General features: G+C 43.5%; 3 protein-coding genes across 10 annotated transcripts in view; 1 reads left to right on the top strand and 2 right to left on the bottom strand.

Moving 5' to 3' along the window:
* Positions 1-3,968: 3,968 nt before the first annotated feature.
* Rpl15 (ribosomal protein L15) lies at positions 3,969-7,132 on the bottom strand. Of its 3 annotated transcripts, none has more exons than NM_025586.3 (4): positions 7,105-7,132; positions 6,425-6,606; positions 6,053-6,189; positions 3,969-5,462 (listed from the first exon to the last, which is right to left on the bottom strand). In NM_025586.3, the coding sequence occupies exons 2-4, from the start codon at positions 6,594-6,596 to the stop codon at positions 5,157-5,159; spliced, it is 615 nt and encodes a 204-aa protein (NP_079862.1). In that variant the 5' UTR covers positions 6,597-6,606; positions 7,105-7,132; the 3' UTR covers positions 3,969-5,156. The 3 variants fall into 3 exon arrangements, with proteins under 3 accessions (NP_079862.1, NP_001346828.1, NP_001346826.1); NM_001359899.1 differs by having other exon boundaries at positions 6,991-7,127; NM_001359897.1 differs by having other exon boundaries at positions 6,969-7,127.
* A 149-nt stretch (positions 7,133-7,281) lies between these two features.
* On the top strand, positions 7,282-20,149 carry Nkiras1 (NFKB inhibitor interacting Ras-like protein 1). 5 transcript variants are annotated; one of them, NM_001316711.1, is made up of 5 exons: positions 7,282-7,469; positions 12,842-12,952; positions 13,990-14,247; positions 14,450-14,691; positions 16,093-20,149. In NM_001316711.1, exons 3-5 carry the CDS (start codon positions 14,244-14,246, stop codon positions 16,333-16,335), a joined length of 489 nt encoding a protein of 162 aa, NP_001303640.1. In that variant the 5' UTR covers positions 7,282-7,469; positions 12,842-12,952; positions 13,990-14,243; the 3' UTR covers positions 16,336-20,149. The 5 variants fall into 5 exon arrangements, with proteins under 5 accessions (NP_001303640.1, NP_076015.2, NP_001303641.1 ...); XM_030247999.1 differs by lacking the exon at positions 12,842-12,952 and adding an exon at positions 12,972-13,114 and having other exon boundaries at positions 7,363-7,469; positions 16,093-16,598; NM_023526.4 differs by lacking the exon at positions 13,990-14,247.
* Positions 18,872-20,577, bottom strand: part of Ube2e1 (ubiquitin-conjugating enzyme E2E 1) — a 49,279-nt gene continuing 47,573 nt past the window's right edge. Inside the window, exons 5-6 of one of the 2 annotated variants that reach the window (XM_011244759.2) lie at positions 20,420-20,567; positions 18,872-19,585 (exon numbers count right to left, since the gene is read on the bottom strand). In XM_011244759.2, coding sequence (XP_011243061.1) covers positions 19,488-19,585; positions 20,420-20,567 — 246 coding nt within the window. In that variant the 3' untranslated portion in view covers positions 18,872-19,487. The remainder of the gene's footprint in view (positions 19,586-20,419; positions 20,568-20,577) is intronic. The other variant, NM_009455.3, reaches the window with a different exon arrangement.

A 20,577-nucleotide genomic window follows, 5' to 3' on the forward strand; every position in this document is an offset into this window, starting at 1 on the left:
TTTCTGTGTGAGAAAAGAAAGCGTTTCTACATACAGATGATGAAAGGGTTCCCCAAACAGTATTACTGGCTTTGGGTTACAGTTATTCATTGGGGGTAGCTACTGTGTATGCATTAAGATGTTTGCAACTTTTTCTTGTTCTTATTAAACAGGATCTCATTATGTAGCGCAGACTGGCCTGGAACTTGGGGTCCCCCTGCCTCAACCTCCTGAGTTGCTAGGATTACAGGGCTGTACGAGGTCAGAAGCGTTCCAGGGGGTTTAGTAGTATCCACCAGCTTCTACTTACTGGACTTTAGGAGCTAAACTTCCATCCAGTGTGATAGACAACAATCTGTAAATATTGTCAAATGTCCCTGAGTGGCAATCCCTTTATCACTGTGGGGATCACTGTGGCTTACAGTTGGGACAGTTTGTTGGAGTGTGTGGAAAGAAATGAAATGATAGATGTAGAAGTTAGCAGAGCAATATAGAACTCTATTTTCATTTTTTTTCAATAAATCACCACAAACTGTGGTTTAACAAAATACAGATTTATGAAATCACAGTACTTGTAGGCTGGGGGTCCAAGGCACTTTTATTTTTTTCTTTTTGGTTTTTCAAGACAGGGTTTCTCTGTATAGCCCTGGCTGTCCTGGAACTCACTTTGTAGACCAGGCTGGTCTCAAACTCAGAAATCTGCCTGCCTCTGGGATTAAAGATGTGCGTCACCACGCCGGGCCCGGGGCACATCTTATTGAACTGGAATCCAGATGTAGGCAGGACTGTTTCCTGTGAGCACCTGGGGAAAGCCTCTAAATGTGATTCTGTGGTCTCTGGCTGTCTGCAAAACTGGTGCAGCTGGACTGAGACGTCACAACGCCATCGCTCAGGCTTTCTGCCTGTTCTCCACTTACAAGACCCTTAGATCACATTAGGCCATGGAAATTTCCCCATGTCAAAGTCAAGTGAAACCTTTATCCTGTTTGTTCTGTAAACCAACATGTTAACAGGTTTCAGGTTCTTGACTGTGGACAAAAGTTAAGAGGACCATTATTGCCCTAGTAACTGGCCTATTGCTGTGAAGAGACACCATGACCAGACAACTTATAAAAGAAGTCATTTGAGGAGCTTGATTAGTTTCAGAGGGTGAGTAAATGGACATCAGAATGGGTAGCATGGTGACAGGTCCACAGGAGGGCATAGTTCTGGAGCAATAGCAAGACTCTGCCTGAGCTAAAAAGAAAAAAAAAAAAATACAGACATCTAAGCATTAACAAATTAGAGAACGCTTATATTCGAAAATGGGAAAAAAGCCGGGCATGGTAGCCCATGCCTTTAATCCCATAATCCCAGCACTTGGGAGGCAGAGGCAGGCGGATTTCTGAGTCTACAGAGTGAGTTCCAGGGCAGCCAGGGATATACAGAGAAACCCTGTCTCAAAAAATCAAAAAAAAAAAAAAAAAAAAAAAAAAAAAAAAAAAAAAAAAAAAAAAGAGAATATTGAGATTTTCATTGTGCTATTAATGATGGGTGTGTTACCAGTGATGAATTAATTTGCAACAGATTTGTCCTTCAGATTTGAACTAGGGATCAAGAAATACAGATGATGATCTTTTCTAAATGTTTTAGTTATTCTCTGTGTAGTTCTGGCTATCTTGGAACTCACTCTGTAGACCATGCAGGTTGACTTCAAACTCAGAATTCCACCTGCTTTTAACTTCTGAGTGCTGAGATTAAGGACATGCACCACCACACCCAGCAGCAGCAGCATGCACTGAGGGCTTTGTGAAGCCTAAAGCATAGACCAACTATATATCTTGGGAGTAGATTTGTTGCTGTGGGTTTTTCTGGGGGAAGTGTAAGACTATTGAGCTAGGGTATTGCTACATAGTCCAGGCTAGGCTGGAATCCATAGCAATCTTATTTCAGCCTCCCAAATGCTGGCATTATAGACGCACACTAGGACCAGTGTGAGTTATTTTTAAAGGAAGCAGTGTTTCCTACTAACCCTCTATTTGTAGCATACTCCTATGCAGAAATTGAACTTATCAGAGCTCACTGCAGGCCAATAATTAAAATCTTCTAACTGGCCAGCCTTCCTAACACTGGACTAATAAGGTTCTAAAAATAAGCAAAGGACTTAATAATATCCTACCATTTCAGAAAGAATAAACAATAAGTAATACATTTAATATCTCCTGAACCAGGTGTGATGCACATAATCCCACCAATACTGAACTGCTGCTAATTTGAGGCCAGTTTGGGACCCATATGACGGCAGTCTTAACAGCAAAGCATTTTTTTTTCCATTTTTTATTAGGTATTTAGCTCATTTACATTTCCAATGCTATACCAAAAGTCCCCCATACCCACCCCCACCCCCCTACCCACCCACTCCCCCTTTTTGGCCCTGGCGTTCCCCTGTACTGGGGCATATAAAGTTTGCAAGTCCAATAGATCTCTCTTTCAAGTGATGGCCTATTAGGCCATCTTTTGATACATATGCAGCTAGAGACAAGAGCTCCGGGGTACTGCTTAGTTCATACTGTTGTTCCACCTATAGGGTTGCAGATCCCTTTAGTTCCTTGGGTGCTTTCTCTAGTTCCTCCATTGTGGAGCAAAGTATTTCTTATAGGGTAGTGTTTGTCCAGTACACTCAAGGTACTAAATTCCATCCCTAGGATCATGTAAACTTGGTAAGTTAGCAGATATGGTGACAAACACTTGAGTTTCTATACTCAGAAGGTGGAACATCAGTTTAAGGTCTGTTGCTATCTCAAAATCTAAATAAAATTGATTACACCAATTGCCTCCAGGGCAATAACCTGGGAGGCATTCCTGAGAATAAAAGATTTGTACCCAGTAAAGGTACTTACTTCTATCCTATCTATCTATTTTTGAGACAGGCTGTGTATAGCCCTGGTTGTCCTGGAACTCATTCTGTAGATCAGACTGGCCTTGAGCTCAGAGATCAATTGGCCTCTGCTGGGATTAAAATTGTATGCCACCACTGCCTGAAGGCAGACTTAATGCAATGCCTACTACCCACAGCCTTTTCTAAGACACTGTACTACTGATCCTCCCGTCAAGTGTGAGGGTAAAAGGTGTATACTATCCTGAGCTATAATTTGTCGTTTTGAATACACCACTTATATTCTTTATTGTAAAACAGGAACAGCATACATACCTATTGAGTTGAGATCAAGTACCATGTAAGCTGGGCATGCTTGAAATATCAGTACTGAAGGCCAACCTGAGTTATACTGTCTTGGGCTAGAGATGTCTCAATGGCTGAACATAAAGAACTGCATTTCTAGACTGGAGAGATGGCTCAACAGTTAAAGAGCACCAACTACTCTTCCAGAGGTCCTGAGTTCAATTCCTAGTAACCACATGGTGGCTCAAAACCAGCTGTAATGGGATCAGATGACCTCTTCTGGTGTGTCTCAAGATAAGTATACTCACATAAAATCTTAACCCAATACTGTCTCAAAGAAACCAAGAGTGTAGAGGCAGAGGTAGGTCGATCAAGTTCCAGGATGGTTTGATCGACACAGCAAGTTCTTTTCCAACCAGGAAATCCTTTTTCCTGACAATGTTGATGGATACTTGTTATGCTCCCTGAACCTATACAAGGGAAGGCAGGAGTTAAAATGACAGGCTTAGCTTCGTGAAAATGCTTATTTGCTGTAGCTTTTAGCTTCCAGCACAAAAAGGCCAGGATCAATTTAACAGGACTCCTCTAGCTGCCCTGTAGACTGATCTTTAAGGTGGCAAAGACAAAGGCAAGTTTCTGTGACCACTGACTGGCGTTAGCAGGAAATCTTACCAGTGCTAAGGACTGAACTGAGCCACAGTACCAGGCCCAAGCAGTTTCCTAATTCTTAGGATACTATTACATGTTCTCTCGAATTATGCCTGTCATTTCTACAATTAGCTATCCTTTCCAAGTTCCTCATTTGCTTTAACATAAAAGATAACATAGGTCCACTTGTTTAAGACATTTATTACTTTAGTTGATTTGAACAACCTCTATACAGTGACTTGTTTTGCTGAATAGAAAAGAATTTTAGCTATCAAGATTTTGAGTCTAGTATTTTCTGGAAATCAAATCATCCTTTTAAAATCTCCAAAGGAAAACCAATTTAATAAAAGCATCAATTAGATTTTGAGACCAAGCCAGCTGTTCGGGGACAATACCATTTCTTCCACACTCAAAATCACTTTGGGAAACTACTCCAAGGCATCGCACAAATAGAAATAAAAGTGTGGTTAAGTATGGCCTTTGTGAAATGTCAACATCCAGGCAGTTACCAGCCACTACCCATAGGTAGATTGTAAACGATGAAATAACACTACCAAAATGGACTATTCTTACCCATGATGAATTGACTGGAATAGAGAAAATTTCTCTATATTGTAGGTAGTCCTGGAACCAGAGAGCCATCTGCCTCTGCACACACCAGCTGCTAGAAAAGCTTAATGTCTGCAAGCTTAATCAAACTTATATTTGCTTGGTTGATATTAACTTGCAACCACAACCAAGTTTACAAATCTAATGGAAATAATCTGCCCTAAATAAGCCCTACTACATCCAATGTTCAACCTTCATCTCCAAATCCATACTCTAGATCCAACAGAAAGTGAAACCTCTTCCAACAAATTTACCTGGTCTTCTGAAAATAACACTGGATTCAATTCTCAAAATGTGGGTTATAGTTGATCTCACTTTTCTATGCACAAAACAGGTTTTGAAACCCTCTCTTCCTACACATTTCTAAGCAAAATCCAACTCTATAAAGTTTGTACTCATCAAACTCCCAAGCAGCCACTTCAGTGAACCAAAAGATGCCATCGTAAAGCTGTAGATTCTATCTCATGCACCAACACATCCAGGGTCAGTTTCAGGACTTTTTACCTCTTACAGGGTCTTACACACAGAACACCACTTGGCACAAACACTATATACACTTAATCTCATAAGCAGATAATGCAAAGTACATCAGAAACAAGATATGCCATCACCTGCAGTTTTCAATTATTGCACTTAACTTCTACATTTTCACAGAACACTCATGACAATCTGTAGACTAGTTTTAACAAATAACACCTTTAAGCAGAAATGACTGTCCTAAATTGTTTATTGGATATGAATTTTACAAATATCACGTGTATTAGCGGTAACGGTGGAGCTGGAGAGTATTGCGCCTTCTCCAGGCTGCACGGCGGGAACCACCAATAGTGTGGTGGAACTTGTGGCCCTTTCCAAGGCCACGGCTCTTTCGGCCAGCAGATGTCAGCCCACGCATTTCTCTGTGTTTGTGGACTGGTTTGGTGATCCACTGGGTGTCAGGATTTCTTCTGATAGCTTTATGGAACGGATCAATGAGGATAACCTCAAAAAATTTATATGTGGAATCTTCACCAACCCAGTAGGAATTCAGGACTCTCAAAGCCCCACAATGGCGCCCAGCTCTCTCCTAAAATATGCAGAGAAAGACCAGTCAGTTTCCTGTAAACTAGACAAAAATCCTTCTAACTCTGGGTCATGAGACTGAAGCAGGCCAGGTCCCCACACACCTTAAGAATTAGACTAGCTTAAATGACAGACATGTAGACAAAAGCACATAACTTTTTTTCTCCCTAAAAACCAGACATGAAATTGAGTGCTGTCCTAGTCCCCTTCAGCAATAGGGATCAAGCCCATAACCCTATACATTAATTCAACAAATGAAAAAAAAAGTTCTAGCTTGTGGAAAGGGGGCTCCTACAACCATTTATCAACCTAAGAGTAACTGATCACAGAATATTAGCAATGTAAATAAAACAGAATGGCCCAAAATTTTACAGTCTTCCAAAAGCATAGGGTCTGTAGAAACTAGTCCAGAAACCCAAACCCCTTTCCGCACATCCTCAAGCAAAACAGTAACAATGAGTACCGATAGTGACTAAGTACAAAACAACTCCATCCCCACCTTATACCGAGGGAAACTCCACCGGCTTCCCCGTTTCTTCCTAGCCCACCATTCCTAATGGGTTGTCAAGACAATCGATACTCCCAACAACTCACCTCAGCAACAGACTGAAGGCTTCGGGCAAATTTCAGCTGGTTAACACCATGGTGGACAGGCTTGCCGTAAGTTGCACCCTTAGGAACTGGGCGTTTACGACCACCACGGCGGACACGAATCCTGTAAATGACATAGCCTACACAAACAAACAAAACAACCCAACCACCAATACGTTAGACTAAGTTAAGACTTTCCAATGCTTCCTTTTAATTACAAAGATAGACTATGTAGACTAAAGTATATCTGTAACCTATATCACATTTAGCATAGCTAAATCAGGCAGGTTTTTTGGGGGGGGGGGCACTTCCAAACTGAGGCCCGCCGACTTTTCTGGGAGTGTTATAGACCACCCACATCGTGACCTCACGCACCTTGCTTAGCCTTGTATCCCAGTCTTCGAGCTTTATCAGGCCGGGTGGGGCGGGGAGCCCTGTGCAGCGCAGAGAGCTGGCGGTATTGCCAACAGCGGACCCTCAGAAGAAAGCGCATCACGTCGGACTGCTTCTTCCTCCATAGCTCCTGGATGTACTTGTATGCACCCATCTTGGCTCACCTTTTGAGAGGAAGAAGCAAATCGAAAGAGCGATCGCTGTCAAGGACATTGACTACGGCCTCTCCATCCTTCCTGGAGCCCCACCGTCCACCGGGAATGAGAAGGGCTCTGCAGAGGCAGCAAGGCGCAGGGCCGGCTGGGCGGGACTGACTATTCCATACTCCCGGAGGCCGCCAGAACTGGCAGCAGGGTTATAACCGCCACCGCGAGTAAGACCAGGAGAGCTTCGTCCCACCCGGGCGGCCTGATGAGAGGCAAGCCGAGGCCACGCTTCCATCCCACGCCTCCTTCAGTCCCCGGCCCAGCTCGGATCCTGCCGCCATTGCGTCTCTCAAGCCTCCCGGACGGCGGCGTATTCGTACCCTCTCCACCCCGTATCCTCACTAGGCGCTCGTGCGAGGCAGAAACTCCGAGGCCGTAGGGTCGCCGGGGTCGGATGGCTGAAGACTAGCGCGATTCGCGACGGATAGACACACAAACACCACCCCGCCGCCCTACCTGATGGCTGCCGCCAGAGGAAAGGAAGAAGGCTTTCTCCCACAATCCCTTTTGTGGCTCCTCCTCCCACCCCGGCGACCCTCCTTCCGGTGGGGCATTGTAGCCGCACTGTGCCTCTTGGGGCTTGTAGTCCCGACATCCAACCTGGTGGGCGGAGTCAGGCTGGGACAGCCCGCCGCTTCCGGATGCTCTCCCAAGCTCTCAGCAGTGCTCCTGAGCTGCCAAGGCTGCGGAAAGTGAGAGGCGGCGAGTTTGCTTACGTCACGTCAAGGGGCCGGAGGAAGCAGGTCGGGGACCGGCTCCAGAGGGACGCCTTCGGACCGCGGTGACCTGCGTGCTGCTGTCTCACTGCCCTGCAGTGTCAGGTTGGTGTTTCCACCGGCGCCTCGCTCCGTGATCTCGGAGCACAGTGACCGCAGGACGGCCGTGACTTGGTCGTAGGCGAAGTGGTACGCGTGGACCTTGCGTGTCCTTAAGGCCGGCCAGGGACTTTGGACTTGCGCGAACCAGGCTAGTGGGTGGACTGTGGTGCCCGTCCCCCTCTGAATTTTCCGAGGTGCCCGGGGACTTGATTTTATAGGCGTTTTTAGGATAGCAAATTGTTCATTTGCCATGACCCGTTTCAGGAAGAAATGCTGGCATTCTGCACTGCGTTCTTTATTGAGAAGTAATGGTGTATTGGAGTTTTTGTAGTTCCAGAATTTTCTATTTTCATACAGTTGTGTGGTTTTAATAAACTACGCTTGTTTGTGGCAAAGGTTTTGGGAATCATGTTTACCTTTTCCATCAATCTGTGGCTCTTCTTATCTTTTAGAATAAATGGCAGCTTTAGCATTTTAAGAGTCCTCACCTGTCCTATTTAAAAATTCAACAGATGTATTGCTTAATATGCGTGGAGCTCAGTCTCAGCTGCTGGTGATGCAGCTCAGACAACATACAAGTTCTAGCCTTGGGAGCAAGCGTTAACACTATGCTATGTATTGCTTTTGATGCCAAGTGTAAAGGACACACATTGAAGGAGTGGAGGGGTATTGAGCGGTACAGTGTCTCAGCGTCCTGGCAAGTGGAGCCTGGACGAGGTGGGGTTGGGGTGCGGGGGGGGGGGGGGAGGGGCAGTAACTGACTTTTTTCTCTTTTAAGCACATCTGGTGGAGCTTGCAAGTTAGCATGGAGTGAAGGATATGAATTCTTTTAGGACAGTCTTCAAAAATTTTTTAACGTTTATTTTTAGGCTATGTGTGTTTATTTATGTGTGTTTACTTGGATGTATGTTTGTGCACGACCACCTTTGTACCTGGGGCCCACTGAGGTAGGTGGAAGTGGTTGAAAACTTCCATGTAGGTGCTAGGAACTGAACCCTGGGGGCTCTGCAAGAGCCGCCAGTGTTCTAATTGCTGAGCCTCCTGGATGATTTTTTTTTTTTTAATAATGCTGAAGAATAAATTACAAGTCTGTGAGTGTAGTTCAGTAGTAATGTGTTTCATTGATGTGCAGAGACACCATGACCAGGACAACTTTTATAAAGGAAAACATTTACTTTGGGGCTGGCTTACAGTTTCAGAGGTTTAGTCCATTATTATCATAGCAGGAAACATGGCAGCATGCAGGCAAACATGGTGCTGGAGAAGGAGCTGAGAGCTCTACATCTTGATCTACAGGCAGCAAAGAGAGGTGTGCCTCACTGGGCATAGTTTGAGCATGGTAGATCTCAAAGCCCACCCCCACCCCACAGTGACACTCTTCCTCTAACAAGGCCTTACCTCCTTTTTTTTTTTTTTTTTTTTTTTTCCATTTTTTATTAGGTATTTAGCTCATTTACATTTCCAATGCTATACCAAAAGTCCCCCTTACCCACCCACCCCCACTCCCCTACCCACCCACTCCCCCCCTTTGGCCCTGGCGTTCCCCTGTACCGGGGCACACAAAGTCTGCGTGTCCAATGGGCCTCTCTTTCCAGTGATGGCCGACTAGGCCATCTTTTGATACATATGCAGCTAGAGTCAAGAGCTCAGGGGTACTGGTTAGTTCATAATGTTGTTCCACCTATAGGGTTGAAGATCCCTTTAGCTCCTTGGGTACTTTCTCTAGCTCCTCCATTGGGAGCCCTGTGATCCATCCATTAGCTGACTGTGAGCATCCACTTCTGTGTTTGCTAGGCCCCGGCATAGTCTCACAAGAGACAGCTACATCTGGGTCCTTTCAGTAAAATCTTGCTAGTGTAAGGCCTTACCTCCTAATAGTACCTTTACTCTTTGGGTAAAAGATTGAAACACATGAGTCAGTGGGGCCATACTTATTCAAACCTCCACAATGTGCTTAGTAGTTAGGAATCAGAAACCAAACCTCAAGGTTTTAAGTTGGGGTACAGATCGCTGAGAGGAAGGGTTAAAAGACAATACAGAATACCAGGACTGAAGGGACTCTGGCCAGCTTGAGTGTATTGAGCGTGGCAATGGAAGAAGACCTTGCCTTTCTCTCCCATTCCCTCTGCCTTTCTAAAAACCATTAGATTACATTTCTAAAGCTAGCCACCAAGATCTAGTACCGTATTTGGCCACTTCCTTCTTCTGAGGCTATCAAGACTATCAAGGTCCAGGTATCAAAGTATTGAAGTCAAAAGGCCACTTTGGCTCACCTCATTAACATGCCCAATTAAAATTAAACACCTCATCCTAATACCAGATTATCCCTTATCCCTTTATAAACCACCATTTACCTATGATGTCCAATTCCTCTCTATCCAGAGGCAGTCCTTTGCCTCTTCAGGACAGAGACCCATCCTTCCTCTCCCTTCCTTTCCCCTCCCATCCTTTACCTCCTGACTTTGTCTCTATTCCCTACCCTCTGTTCCTCTGGGGTAAGTAAATCTCCTTTGTGTTAGAACTTGGTCTTGGGGGTCCAACAGACAAAAACAGCAAGCAGTATTCTGGAATCACAGCTAAGGAGCTAGGAAACTACTGAATGATTCTGAGAATGAAAGTTAGATTTTGCTGGGTGTGGTGGCACACGCCTTTAATCCCAGCACTTGGGAGGCAGAGGCAGGTGGATTTCTGAGTTGGAGGCCAGCCTTGTCTACAGAGTGAGTTCCAGGACAGCCAGGGCTACACAGAGAAACCCTGTCTCGAAAAAACCAAAGGAAAAAAGAAAGTAAGTAAGTTAGATTTTAAAATTCTAACTTAGATGGTTTGAGGCTAAAAGAAAAGAGAAAAATGGATTAGAGAGACTAGTGAGGTTATGTTAGTTTCCCTAACAGCAATTACATATTTTAAATTTATGTTTATTTGTGCATTGATGTTTTTTCCTGCATGTATGTCTGAATGAGGGTGCCAGATCCTCTGGAACGGAAGTTACAGATATTGCGGGTCCTCTGGAAGAGTAGCTAGTACTCTAACTGCTGAGCCATCTCTCCAGCCCTAGCAATTACATTTTAAAATTTATTTTTCAGAGATAAAATTTTCTTTCTCTATTTTTGCTATGTAGTTTTAACTGCCCTAGAAACTTTATGTGTAGACTAGGCTAGCCTCATACCTTCAGAGACCCTCCAAGTTAACTCAGGTGAGGATGTTAATGGCTCAAATAAAACACTTATCATTTTACAGTTTGTAGATCAGAAGCATCACTAGGATAAAAATCATGGTGTCAGGAAGAAGAAAATCAGCTCAAGGTCCCCCTGCATCCCTTGGCTCCTGGCTTCCTTCATGTTTTAGTCAGTCAGTCCCTCTCCTCTAAAACTTGACTCATAGACACTTGTGCCCAGATCACAACCCCAGCCTTTGGCTCCGTGTCTCAAGGTTAATCCAGCCACACATGCTGTGATGGTTATTCCCAGCTGTCAGCTTGATTACATCTGGAATGAACTTCAATCCAGGAATGGAGGACATAGCTGTGGTCCAGATCTTGAGGCTGGAAGACACAGGCTTTTGATCCAAATCTTGACATGGAATGACATAGGCTTTTGATCTGAATCTTGAGGCCTAGTGGCTATGAAAAGCTTAGGCCCAGGAAGGTGGTACACACCTTTAATCCCAGGAAACTGAAGCAAGCAGATCTCTGAGTTCAAGTCCAGCCTGAGACAGAGCAAGTTCCAAATAAAGAACAGTTTAGGTCCAGGTTTGGTGGTACACACCTTTATTCTGGGCCGTGCTTTCTGCTGGAGGCCTACACAAGGACATTGAAGAAGGAGGACTCACTCTTTTCCACCTGCTTGCACTTACCTGCCAGCACACCTGTTGGAGTCTACTTCATGATTCCAGCTTATACAGAAGACCAGCTGAAATACCCACCTTCGTGAGGCTGAGCAACTTCTAGATTCTTTTTTTTTTTTTTTTTTTTTAAATTTATTTATTATATGTAAGTACACTGTAGCTGTCCTCAGACACTCCAGAAGAGGGAGTCAGATCTCGTTAAGGATGGTTGTGAGCCACCATGTGGTTGCTGGGATTTGAACTCCTGACCTTCGGAAGAGCAGTCGGGTGCTCTTACCCACTGAGCCATCTCACCAGCCCAACTTCTAGATTCTTGAACTTCCCATTCACAGCTGCTCATTGTTGACTTAGTTGGGCTGCAGATTGTAAGACATTCCTAGAATTTCCCTTAATACATAGAGACATTCTATAAGTTCTGATTCTGGAGAACATTGACAGGCAAAATTCCTCTTAAAGTAAATTCTCAAAAAAGTTTCCAGGGTTAATTTGGGAGCATCGTTGGAAGACCATTTCTTTGGGGAACTGGAGAGATGGACTACTGTTTTAAAGCACTGGCTGTACTTTCAGAGGACCCTAGTTCCACTACCCACATGGCAGCTCACAACTCTTTAACTCCAGTCCCAGGGGGTACTGGGAATTAAACTCAGGACCTCTGTAAGAGCAGCCAGTGCTCTTAACCAAGAAGCTCTTTCTATGTTTTTGCCTCCGAAGTGCTGGAATTAAAGGCTGTGCTACCATGCCTGTTTCCATTTGACTATGCACATGCATGCCTGTGTGAGCAAGCCCACGCGCAAGCATTAGTGCTTTGCCTGTATGTCTGTGTAAGGGTGTTGGAAACTCTGGAACAGAGCATTGTGACCTACCATGTGGGTGCTGGGAATTGAAGCGGGGTCCTCGGAAAGAGCAGCCGGTGTTCTTAAACCCTGAGCCATCTCTCCAGCTCCCCATTTGACACTCTCCCCCACACAGGGTTTCTCTGTGTATCAGCCCTAGCTGTCCTTTGTAGACCAGGCTGGCCTCAAATTTACAGAGATCTTGCCCTTTGAGTGCTGGGATTAAAGACATTTTAACATTTTTGTTGCCTTTAATGAACCATTTTTCTTTTTACCTTAGCTGTTGATATCTTGTCTTCTAGAAAAACAAAAGCCTTGAGGAAAATGTTACCTTACTAATGGTAATCCTCCTGCCTCAGCACTTTTCTGTTCTAGAATGCTGTATTATAGGAAGGAGCAAGCCATGCCTAGAGATGGTTTTTTATCTACTGTGCATGGAACTGAGACCGATCCTCCTCTGCCTCCTGAGTACTGGGGTTACACACACCTCCATTTGGGTGGTGTTATAGTCTATCCAGATGATCTCTGGCAATATATAAAAAACCTCTAACAGTGATCTCTCTAAGGGAGCAAATAGCTTGGGGACCAAAGTGTGGTAAGAGGACCTTATTCTGTATCTGGAGTTCCCCCTGTATTACTGGTTCAATGTAAACTTTAAGAGAAAGGATTTATTTCAAAGTCTCCTCATTCTCTCCACAGTGCTGCCCTAGGAGAAGATGGGGAAGGGTTGCAAGGTTGTCATTTGTGGGTTGCTGTCTGTTGGGAAAACTGCAATTTTGGAGCAACTCCTTTATGGGAATCACACTATTGGTAAGATTATCTTTCTTAGTTCCTTTCTAGATTCTGAAGCTGGTGGAAGGTGCTTGTTGCTCATACTAACTGGTGTAAAAGAGCAAGTAAGGACAAGTAACTTGGGTTCTGCTGACATCCAGCAGTGCTTGCTAAATGTTCTGTACATGTTAGAAACAAATGGTAAGTAGAAATGAGTCGTATGAAAATGGGATCCTGTGTACTTGTCTCAGACGTGGCTCTAGGAATCATAGGGTCTCTGAGGTAGCAACATCAAGTGACAATATTCTTCAGACATAGATAGCATGCTGATGCTGCTAGTTAGGCTTAAAAATGAAGAAATGGAGCCGGACAGCGGTGGCACACGCCTTTAATCCCAGCACTTGGGAGGCAGAGGCAGGCGGATTTCTGAGTTTGAGGCCAGCCTGGTCTACAGAGTGAGTTCCAGGACAGCCAGGGCTACCCAGAGAAACCCTATTTCAAAAAACAAAAACCATAAAACCAAAAAAGACAAAAACGAAAGAAAGAAAGAAATGGCTGTTTGCTACAGTATGACCTAGTTTGTAAATGGGAATTCTCTCCTTCATTTATTCCTTTAACGAATAAGCTGTTTCGTCATCTCTGTATCACACTGCATGTTATGGTGCTTTGCCGAGCTCAGGTGAAGAAGATGGCATTTCTGCTGTTAATGAGGTCATGGTTTTGGTAAAGAAGATAACCTGTGGGTTAAAATGAAATGAAGTTTATGCAAATACAGAGCTGAGCATTTCTCTCTGGCAGGTACACATTTTATCTTTTATTAACCATTTTGGTGACCCACCTTTCTGTAGGCCAGGCTGATTTGGAGCTCCGAGACCACCTGCCTCTGGCCTCTGAGTGCTGGAAAGGAAGGCGTGTGATATCTCCACCACTGACACCACCTGGCTAAGAAATCATTTTTTTAAGATTAAAGAAAATTATTGTATGTTTGGGTGAGGAGGGGGCATGCATAAAGATTAAAGGGTAGGGTCTGGAGAGATGGCTCCGTAGTTAAGAGCACTGACTATACTCTTCCAAAGGTCCTGAGTTCAATTCCCAGCAACCACTTGGTAGCTCACAACCATCTGTAATGGGATCTGATGACCTCTTCTGGTGTGTCTGAAGACAACGACAGTGAGTTCAGACTTGAAAAAAAAAATTAAAGGGTGACCATTTGGAGCTAGTTCTCACCGACCTTTCAGTGCGCCCCAGGAATTGAACTCAAAATACCACCAAGCTTGAGAGCCACCTTGATGGTCCAAAACATTTTTTTAGAAAAGCAAGACGCATTTGGATGAGTAAGTACCTTTCATTTTGAAGGAATTAGTAGACATGTGGTCATTCCATGTGGTGCAGGGAAAACCTACAAAACCAGCCTCAGAAGCATGGGAGCTGAGAATAACTGTCTCACTCTCTACCCTTAGCTGGCCTAGAGTTTATAGAACTCCGCTTGTCTCTGCCAGTGAGTGTTGCCCGACTGACCCTGGCTCCTTAATGCAGGGATGGAAGACTGTGAAACGCTGGAAGACGTGTACATGGCATCTGTAGAGACAGACCGTGGGGTGAAGGAGCAGCTGCACTTGTATGACACCCGAGGCCTGCAGAAAGGCGTGGAGCTGCCAAAGCATTACTTCTCATTTGCTGATGGCTTTGTTCTTGTGTATAGTGTGAATAACCTTGAGTCCTTCCAAAGAGTGGAGCTTCTGAAGAAAGAGATTGATAAGTTCAAAGACAAAAAGGAGGTAAGTGGCTGTTTAGTTACCAGGTGTGAAGTCTGATGCTGTTAGAGTGGTAATGTGAATTCAGTGTAGTTTATACATTTAAAGCTGTTCAGTTAAACTGACTGTCTTAGTCAGGGTTTTACTGCTGTGCACAGACACCATGACCGAGGCAAGTCTTATAAAAACAACATTTAATTGGGGCTGGCTTACAGACTCAGAGGTTAAGTCCATTATCACCAAGGTGAGCATGGCAGTATCCAGGCAGGCATGGTGCAGGCAGAGCTGAGAGTTCTATGTCTTCATCCAAAGGCTGCTAGTGGAAGACTAACTTCCAGGCAACTAGGGTGAGGGTCTTAAACCCACATCCACAGTGACACTTCTATTCCAACAAGGCCACAGCTCCAAATGGTGCCACTCCCTGGTCCAAGAATATACAAACCATTACACTGGCAGTATCTGCAAACACAGTGTGCATAACTGGCCAGGCCCATGAAGCACAGTGCTTGCCCTTCGTCTCTTGCTGTCCCTCTGTGTTACTCTGTTCAGGGTATGTTTCCTAGCTCCCTAGCTCAGGTACTGTATAACTCAGTCGTGTGGGGGTCATTTGTCTCATCTTCAACCTCGACACATACACACAAAAGCTTAGTGAGTCAGCACCAGCTCCTCCCTGTTTGCCACTTTCTTGCTGCTTGGAATTCACTAATCTCAGATCTTCTTTACATGTCACCTCAGCTCAGTCAGCAACCTCAGAGCCGTCCAGCACCCACGTTAATAGTCTGCTCGATGGCTTAGCCCAGATTCTTACATTTTATATATTTGTTTGCTTTGTTTTTGTTTTTGTTTTTGTTTTTGTTTTTTTTTTTTTGAGACAGGGTTTCTCTATATAGCCCTGGCTGTCCTGGAACTCTGTAGACCAGGCTGGCCTCAAACTCAGAGAGATCGTCCTGCCTCTGCCTCCCAAGTTCTAGGATTAAAGGTGTACACCACCATGCCTGCCTGGCTGATTGGCCATCTTTTAAAAAATATGTTAAAAACTTAATTTTAATTATGTCTGTGTGGGGAGGTGGGAGGAATTATATGCACGAGTGCAGGTGCCTGTGGAGGCCAGAAGAGAGCCATGTTGTCATATTTGTCACATCTGAGGGTTCCCCTGACAGCCGAGTATTAAGGCTTCATACTTGGTAGGTAAGTTCTGTACTTGCCCAACTTTTTAGACAAGGTTTAACTAGATTGCCCAGACTGGTCTTGAACTTGCAATCTTCCTAGTTCAACTCCAGAGCAGCTGAGTTTACTGCTTTCGTTTCCTCAACATCATCTAAACAAAGCAGTTTGCTAAATGGAAGAGCAGTAATTACTTATACAGTTTTCCTGTAAGCTGCTATGGATGGTTACTATTGTGGTCTTTGGTCATTTTTTGTCCAGGTGGCAATCGTTGTGTTAGGAAACAAACTGGACCTTTCTGAGCAGAGACAGGTGGATGCTGACGTGGCACAACAGTGGGCAAGAAGTGAGAAAGTCAAGCTGTGGGAGGTGACAGTGACAGACCGGAGGACACTGATTGAACCCTTCACTTTACTGGCCAGCAAGCTTTCTCAGCCCCAGAGCAAATCCAGCTTCCCTTTGCCTGGGAGGAAAAACAAAGGGAACTCCAATCCCGAAAACTGAGTCAAGCCTTGAAATGTCTGTAGCCTGGCATGAGGTTACGATTTAACGTGGCCCTTCTCAGATCACCTCTGGGCCTAATGGAACCCCTAAGTGGTAATTTAATGCACTTTCTAATTAAGTTAATTACTTTATAATTAACCTAGTTTATTGCTGTTGGACATTATTTTTTGCCTTTATTTGAAACCTGTTCTTATTTTGTTATTTATTCTGCACTTGTCAATAATAGCAAAATAAAATTTAGAGTATGCAATATACCATGGGAACTCTTCCAGCTTGTCAGGACTCTCATACTCATTGTAATTTTATGCAAATGCCTTATCCTTCCATAAACGCATGAATAACAGGGGTGGCTGGGCTCGCTTGGCAAAGCGCCTTCCCCACTGAGTCACAGGCCCAGAACTCTTGTCTTACACAGAGCTAGAGAGATTGCTCAGCAGGTAAGGCCGACGCCTTGCAGAACTTGTAGCACCTTTAACAGATTCCAAGGGATCCAGTGTCTTCTCTTGGTTTCTTCAGGCATTTCATACACTTAGTGCTCATATATACAAGCAGAGAAAATCACTCATACACATAGAATAATATCTAAGGTTAATCATCTAAGATTATAGAGCTTGGCAATTGCTTTGTGTACTTAAATTGTCCCAATAACAATCTGGATCTCTAAATTCTCATTTTACAGAGGCTTTGCTGAACAGAACAAGAGTGGTGGTTTTGTTTTGCTCTATTAAGTATTAAGATCTTAGGGTTAGGACGAGGTGCTTTTGTATTCAGCGCCCTGATTTTATTCTATAAGCTAGGCCTGTGCTGGTGATAAAATTAAATACTAGAGGGTCTTTTGAAAATGGCTAGGCTGGAGAACAGGGAAACATCCCTTTTCTTCTAATAACCTTGCCATATACAATAAAATGCCAGAAATAGAGTTACCATTAGTTTTCCATATTAATCTGAGTTTACAATTTAATTTATGGAAAATCTTTTAAAAAAGATTGCCAACCCTATACAAAGAACTAGGAAATAAGTTGTTTAGTGTTTTCAACTGTAAATAATCTTTAACCATTTAACTGAAAAGCAAAATATGAAACAAGGTAAAGAATGCATTAAGTACGGAACCTTCCTTCAACCATGAGCATTGCTGCTGCTTGCTTTTCTGTTGGTACTGTAGACTGAACTCAAGCTGTATCATTAGCCTTTTTAAGGAAGGGTTTGTTTGTTTATTGGCTTTTCGAGACAGGGTTTTTCCCTGTAGCTCTGGCTGTCCTGGAACTCATTCTGGCCTTGAACTCAGGAATCAGCCTGCCTCTGCCTCCCAAGTGCTGGGATTAAAGGTGTGTGCCACCACTGCCGGGCGAGAAAGGGTCTTAATAAATTACCCAGGCTTTGAACTTGGAATCTTTGTGCCCAGACACCCTGAATACTGGGACTACAGCCACCCGGTTTGCCCTTCATCCCACTAAACACTGGCTGGTTGGAACTATGTAGACCAGGCTAGCCTTGATCTCAAGTCCTCCTCAGCTGGGATTAAAGTTCTGTACCATTATACACAGTCTTGGCCAATTCTTTTTTTAAAAAAACATACTTTTTTGGTTATCTCTCAGGTTAAGTCAGCCCGCCCTTCCAGGTACTTTTCTCTCAGCTTTGTCTTCTGATATATTTTATATAGATCCTGCCTGGTGTTTCTGTTTTTTCTTTTGGCTGCATTTAGATCTTGTGCTTTAATATACGTGGAATTGTTTATGTAATTAAAATGCTTTTTGAGACTGGGTGTCATGTAGCCTAGGCTAGTCTCAAACCCAGTGTGTAGCTGAGGATGACTCTGAACTTTAATCCTCTGGCATCCAATCACCCTGGGATGAAGGTGTGTGAATGCTACTATGCTCAGCGTTCACTTGACTGAGGCTGGAGCCATAGCCAGCAGCAGTGCTACTGAGTCACTGAGCCTGCTCTGCAAGATGAGCACCAGCTCACCAGAGTGGCTCATTTCTCCTGTGTCTGCTGCCACTTCATCTGCAGATCAGAAAATGCTTTGAGCAACAGGCATTGAGTATATCTTTGACGCTTTAGCTGGCTTACACTGTTTTGTTTTTTGAGACAGGGTTTCTTTGTGTAGCCCTGGCTGTCCTGGAACTCACTTTGTAGACCAGGCTGGCCTTGAACTCAGAAATCCACTTGCCTCTGCCTCCCAAGCCTGGGATTAAAGGCGTGCACCACCACTGCCTGGCTGTTTATTGTTTTTAAGATATCTCCAGGGGGCTAAAGAGATGGCTCAGGGGTTAAGAGCACTGACTACTTCTTCCAGAGGTCCTGAGTTCAATGGCCAGCAACCACAACCATCTTTAAAGGATCTGATGCCCTCTTCTGGTGTGTCTGAAGACAGCTACAGTATCTTTATTTATACACATAAATAAAGTCATAAAAAGACATCTCCAAAATGTGCTGTGTAAGTATCAGCTCTGGCATATATTAAGTGATAAGTATTCCTTAACCTGCTTTCAGAAGCAAAGACTGCAGAGAGGAAATGAACACAGCAGGGTCAGTAGTTGTTCTTAATATTGTTTATTAGCACAAATGCAGACGTAAGAAGTCTAAACCAATTGACTGAACAATTCCTATTCCACACTTACAGTTAACAGCTTAAGGTATTTCACTACAGGTTTCCACAAATTGTGATTCAACCCTTGAAGTAATTTGCATATAAGATAAAATACATTAACTACATGGTGTCTTGTAGCCAGGTGTCCATTTTACATATACGAGGTAACAAACTCATCTTTGCAAACTTGTTAAATACCATTGTTTCCTTTTAAGAAGGAAAAACAAATTCCATTTTTTTTGAACAAGAAAATAGGACTTTACATAAATGACATGTACCTATACAAATTTAAGCTGATCAATGGAACACAAGTATCTACACATGCTTTCTTTTGTACTAAAAGTCAGCTAATCTTGCAAAGTTTCAGCTCTAAAAGTCGCTATTACCAGTTTGTCTACTGTAGCAAGATACCTTAAGTTACAACAAAATCCTGGGAAGTAAGACTGAATAATATCTGATATAGAAATAGCCTACTCTTTACCAACTCCCACCCCCACCCTTTCAAAATCATAAGCAGCTCTCTTCTGTGACAGACAAGTCATGTAAGAACTGAAAACCCAGTTTATGTAGCGTATCTCTTGGTCCACTGTCTGGCCATTCTGTCGTGTTCTGCTCTGTTGGTCATGTACTGAGTGGCAATACTTCCCACCAAAGGGTCAGCTGGAAGAAAAACATGTATGTTACTTTGGAGAAAGAAAATCAGATACTTTGCCCATGTCTGAAACACTCACTGTCAGAAGGTGTTTTCTTCTAATCTTTAAAAACAGTTTTTAAAAAGGTTTATTTTATGTTTTTGGGTACTCTGTTTGCAGGTTATGGATGTGGGCCCCTAGTGGGTGCTGGAAGCTGAACCCCTCTGCAAGAACACTTGCTCTTCAGCTGGGCCACTGTTTTAGCCCTTCATCTAATCTTATCTAGAAGGGTGGGAGGAGTGGCCTTGGCTTCATTTTCTTATTCTACTTTAGTTCTCTCTCAACAAGTGACACTCTTTGTTCTCCATGTGTATGACCAAGGCTCCAAGACCAACTTTGTTCAACCAATTAGAGCTGTAGATATTGGGAAGTCTCTCTGGCTGGTGCAATTGGCAGTATCTATTGTATAATGTATACCTAGAAAAGGCCAAAAACCCAGACTTCCAAATAAATGTGTTTCTCTGAAAATGGAATGCCTAGTTAAATTTGTATATTTAAGCAGAAAAATAAATAATTTCTTTCTTTTTAAAAACAATTAGTCCCAATAAGATTACAATTCTGAAATTACCAAGTGCAGAAAAATACCTCTTTCTAAAGTGAGCACTGGCTGTGGTCAAGTGCTCAGTGAATCCTCATCAAAACTGGCAGCAGAGCTGCACCCAGCCTTAGTGAGCTCAGAGTAGCTGCCTTTTCCAACTAGTGCACTAAACAATTGATTAAAATGTCCTTTAATGGTCTTAGCTTATGTGGAAAACAAGAAACATTTAGTAAGAAATACAGTGCAGATGACTATTCGTCTTACCAGGATTGCAGTCTGTAAGGAGTGAGCAGATAGAAAGGAGGACTTTCGAGATGGTTAGGGCTGGGCTCCAGTTGTCTTTCAATATGTCCAAGCAAATAACTCCTTGGCTATTAATATTACAGTGATAAATTCTTGTACGAAATGTAACCTAAAAATAA

The sequence above is a fragment of the Mus musculus genome, chromosome 14 (genome assembly GCF_000001635.26).
Source record: "Mus musculus strain C57BL/6J chromosome 14, GRCm38.p6 C57BL/6J".
Classification (NCBI taxonomy): domain Eukaryota; kingdom Metazoa; phylum Chordata; class Mammalia; order Rodentia; family Muridae; genus Mus; species Mus musculus.

Coding starts and splice junctions, on each gene's coding strand:
- Rpl15 (NM_025586.3), bottom strand. CDS start 6,596: ATGGGTGCATACAAGTACATCCAGGAGCTATGGAGGAAGAAGCAGTCC. Junction 6,190..6,424: donor GGGATACAAGGCTAAGCAAG/GTGCGTGAGGTC, acceptor TTGTTTGTGTAG/GCTATGTCATTTACAGGATT. Junction 5,463..6,052: donor GCCTTCAGTCTGTTGCTGAG/GTGAGTTGTTGG, acceptor TGCATATTTTAG/GAGAGAGCTGGGCGCCATTG.
- Nkiras1 (NM_023526.4), top strand. CDS start 12,859: ATGGGGAAGGGTTGCAAGGTTGTCATTTGTGGGTTGCTGTCTGTTGGG. Junction 12,953..14,449: donor TTATGGGAATCACACTATTG/GTAAGATTATCT, acceptor TCCTTAATGCAG/GGATGGAAGACTGTGAAACG. Junction 14,692..16,092: donor AGTTCAAAGACAAAAAGGAG/GTAAGTGGCTGT, acceptor TTTTTTGTCCAG/GTGGCAATCGTTGTGTTAGG.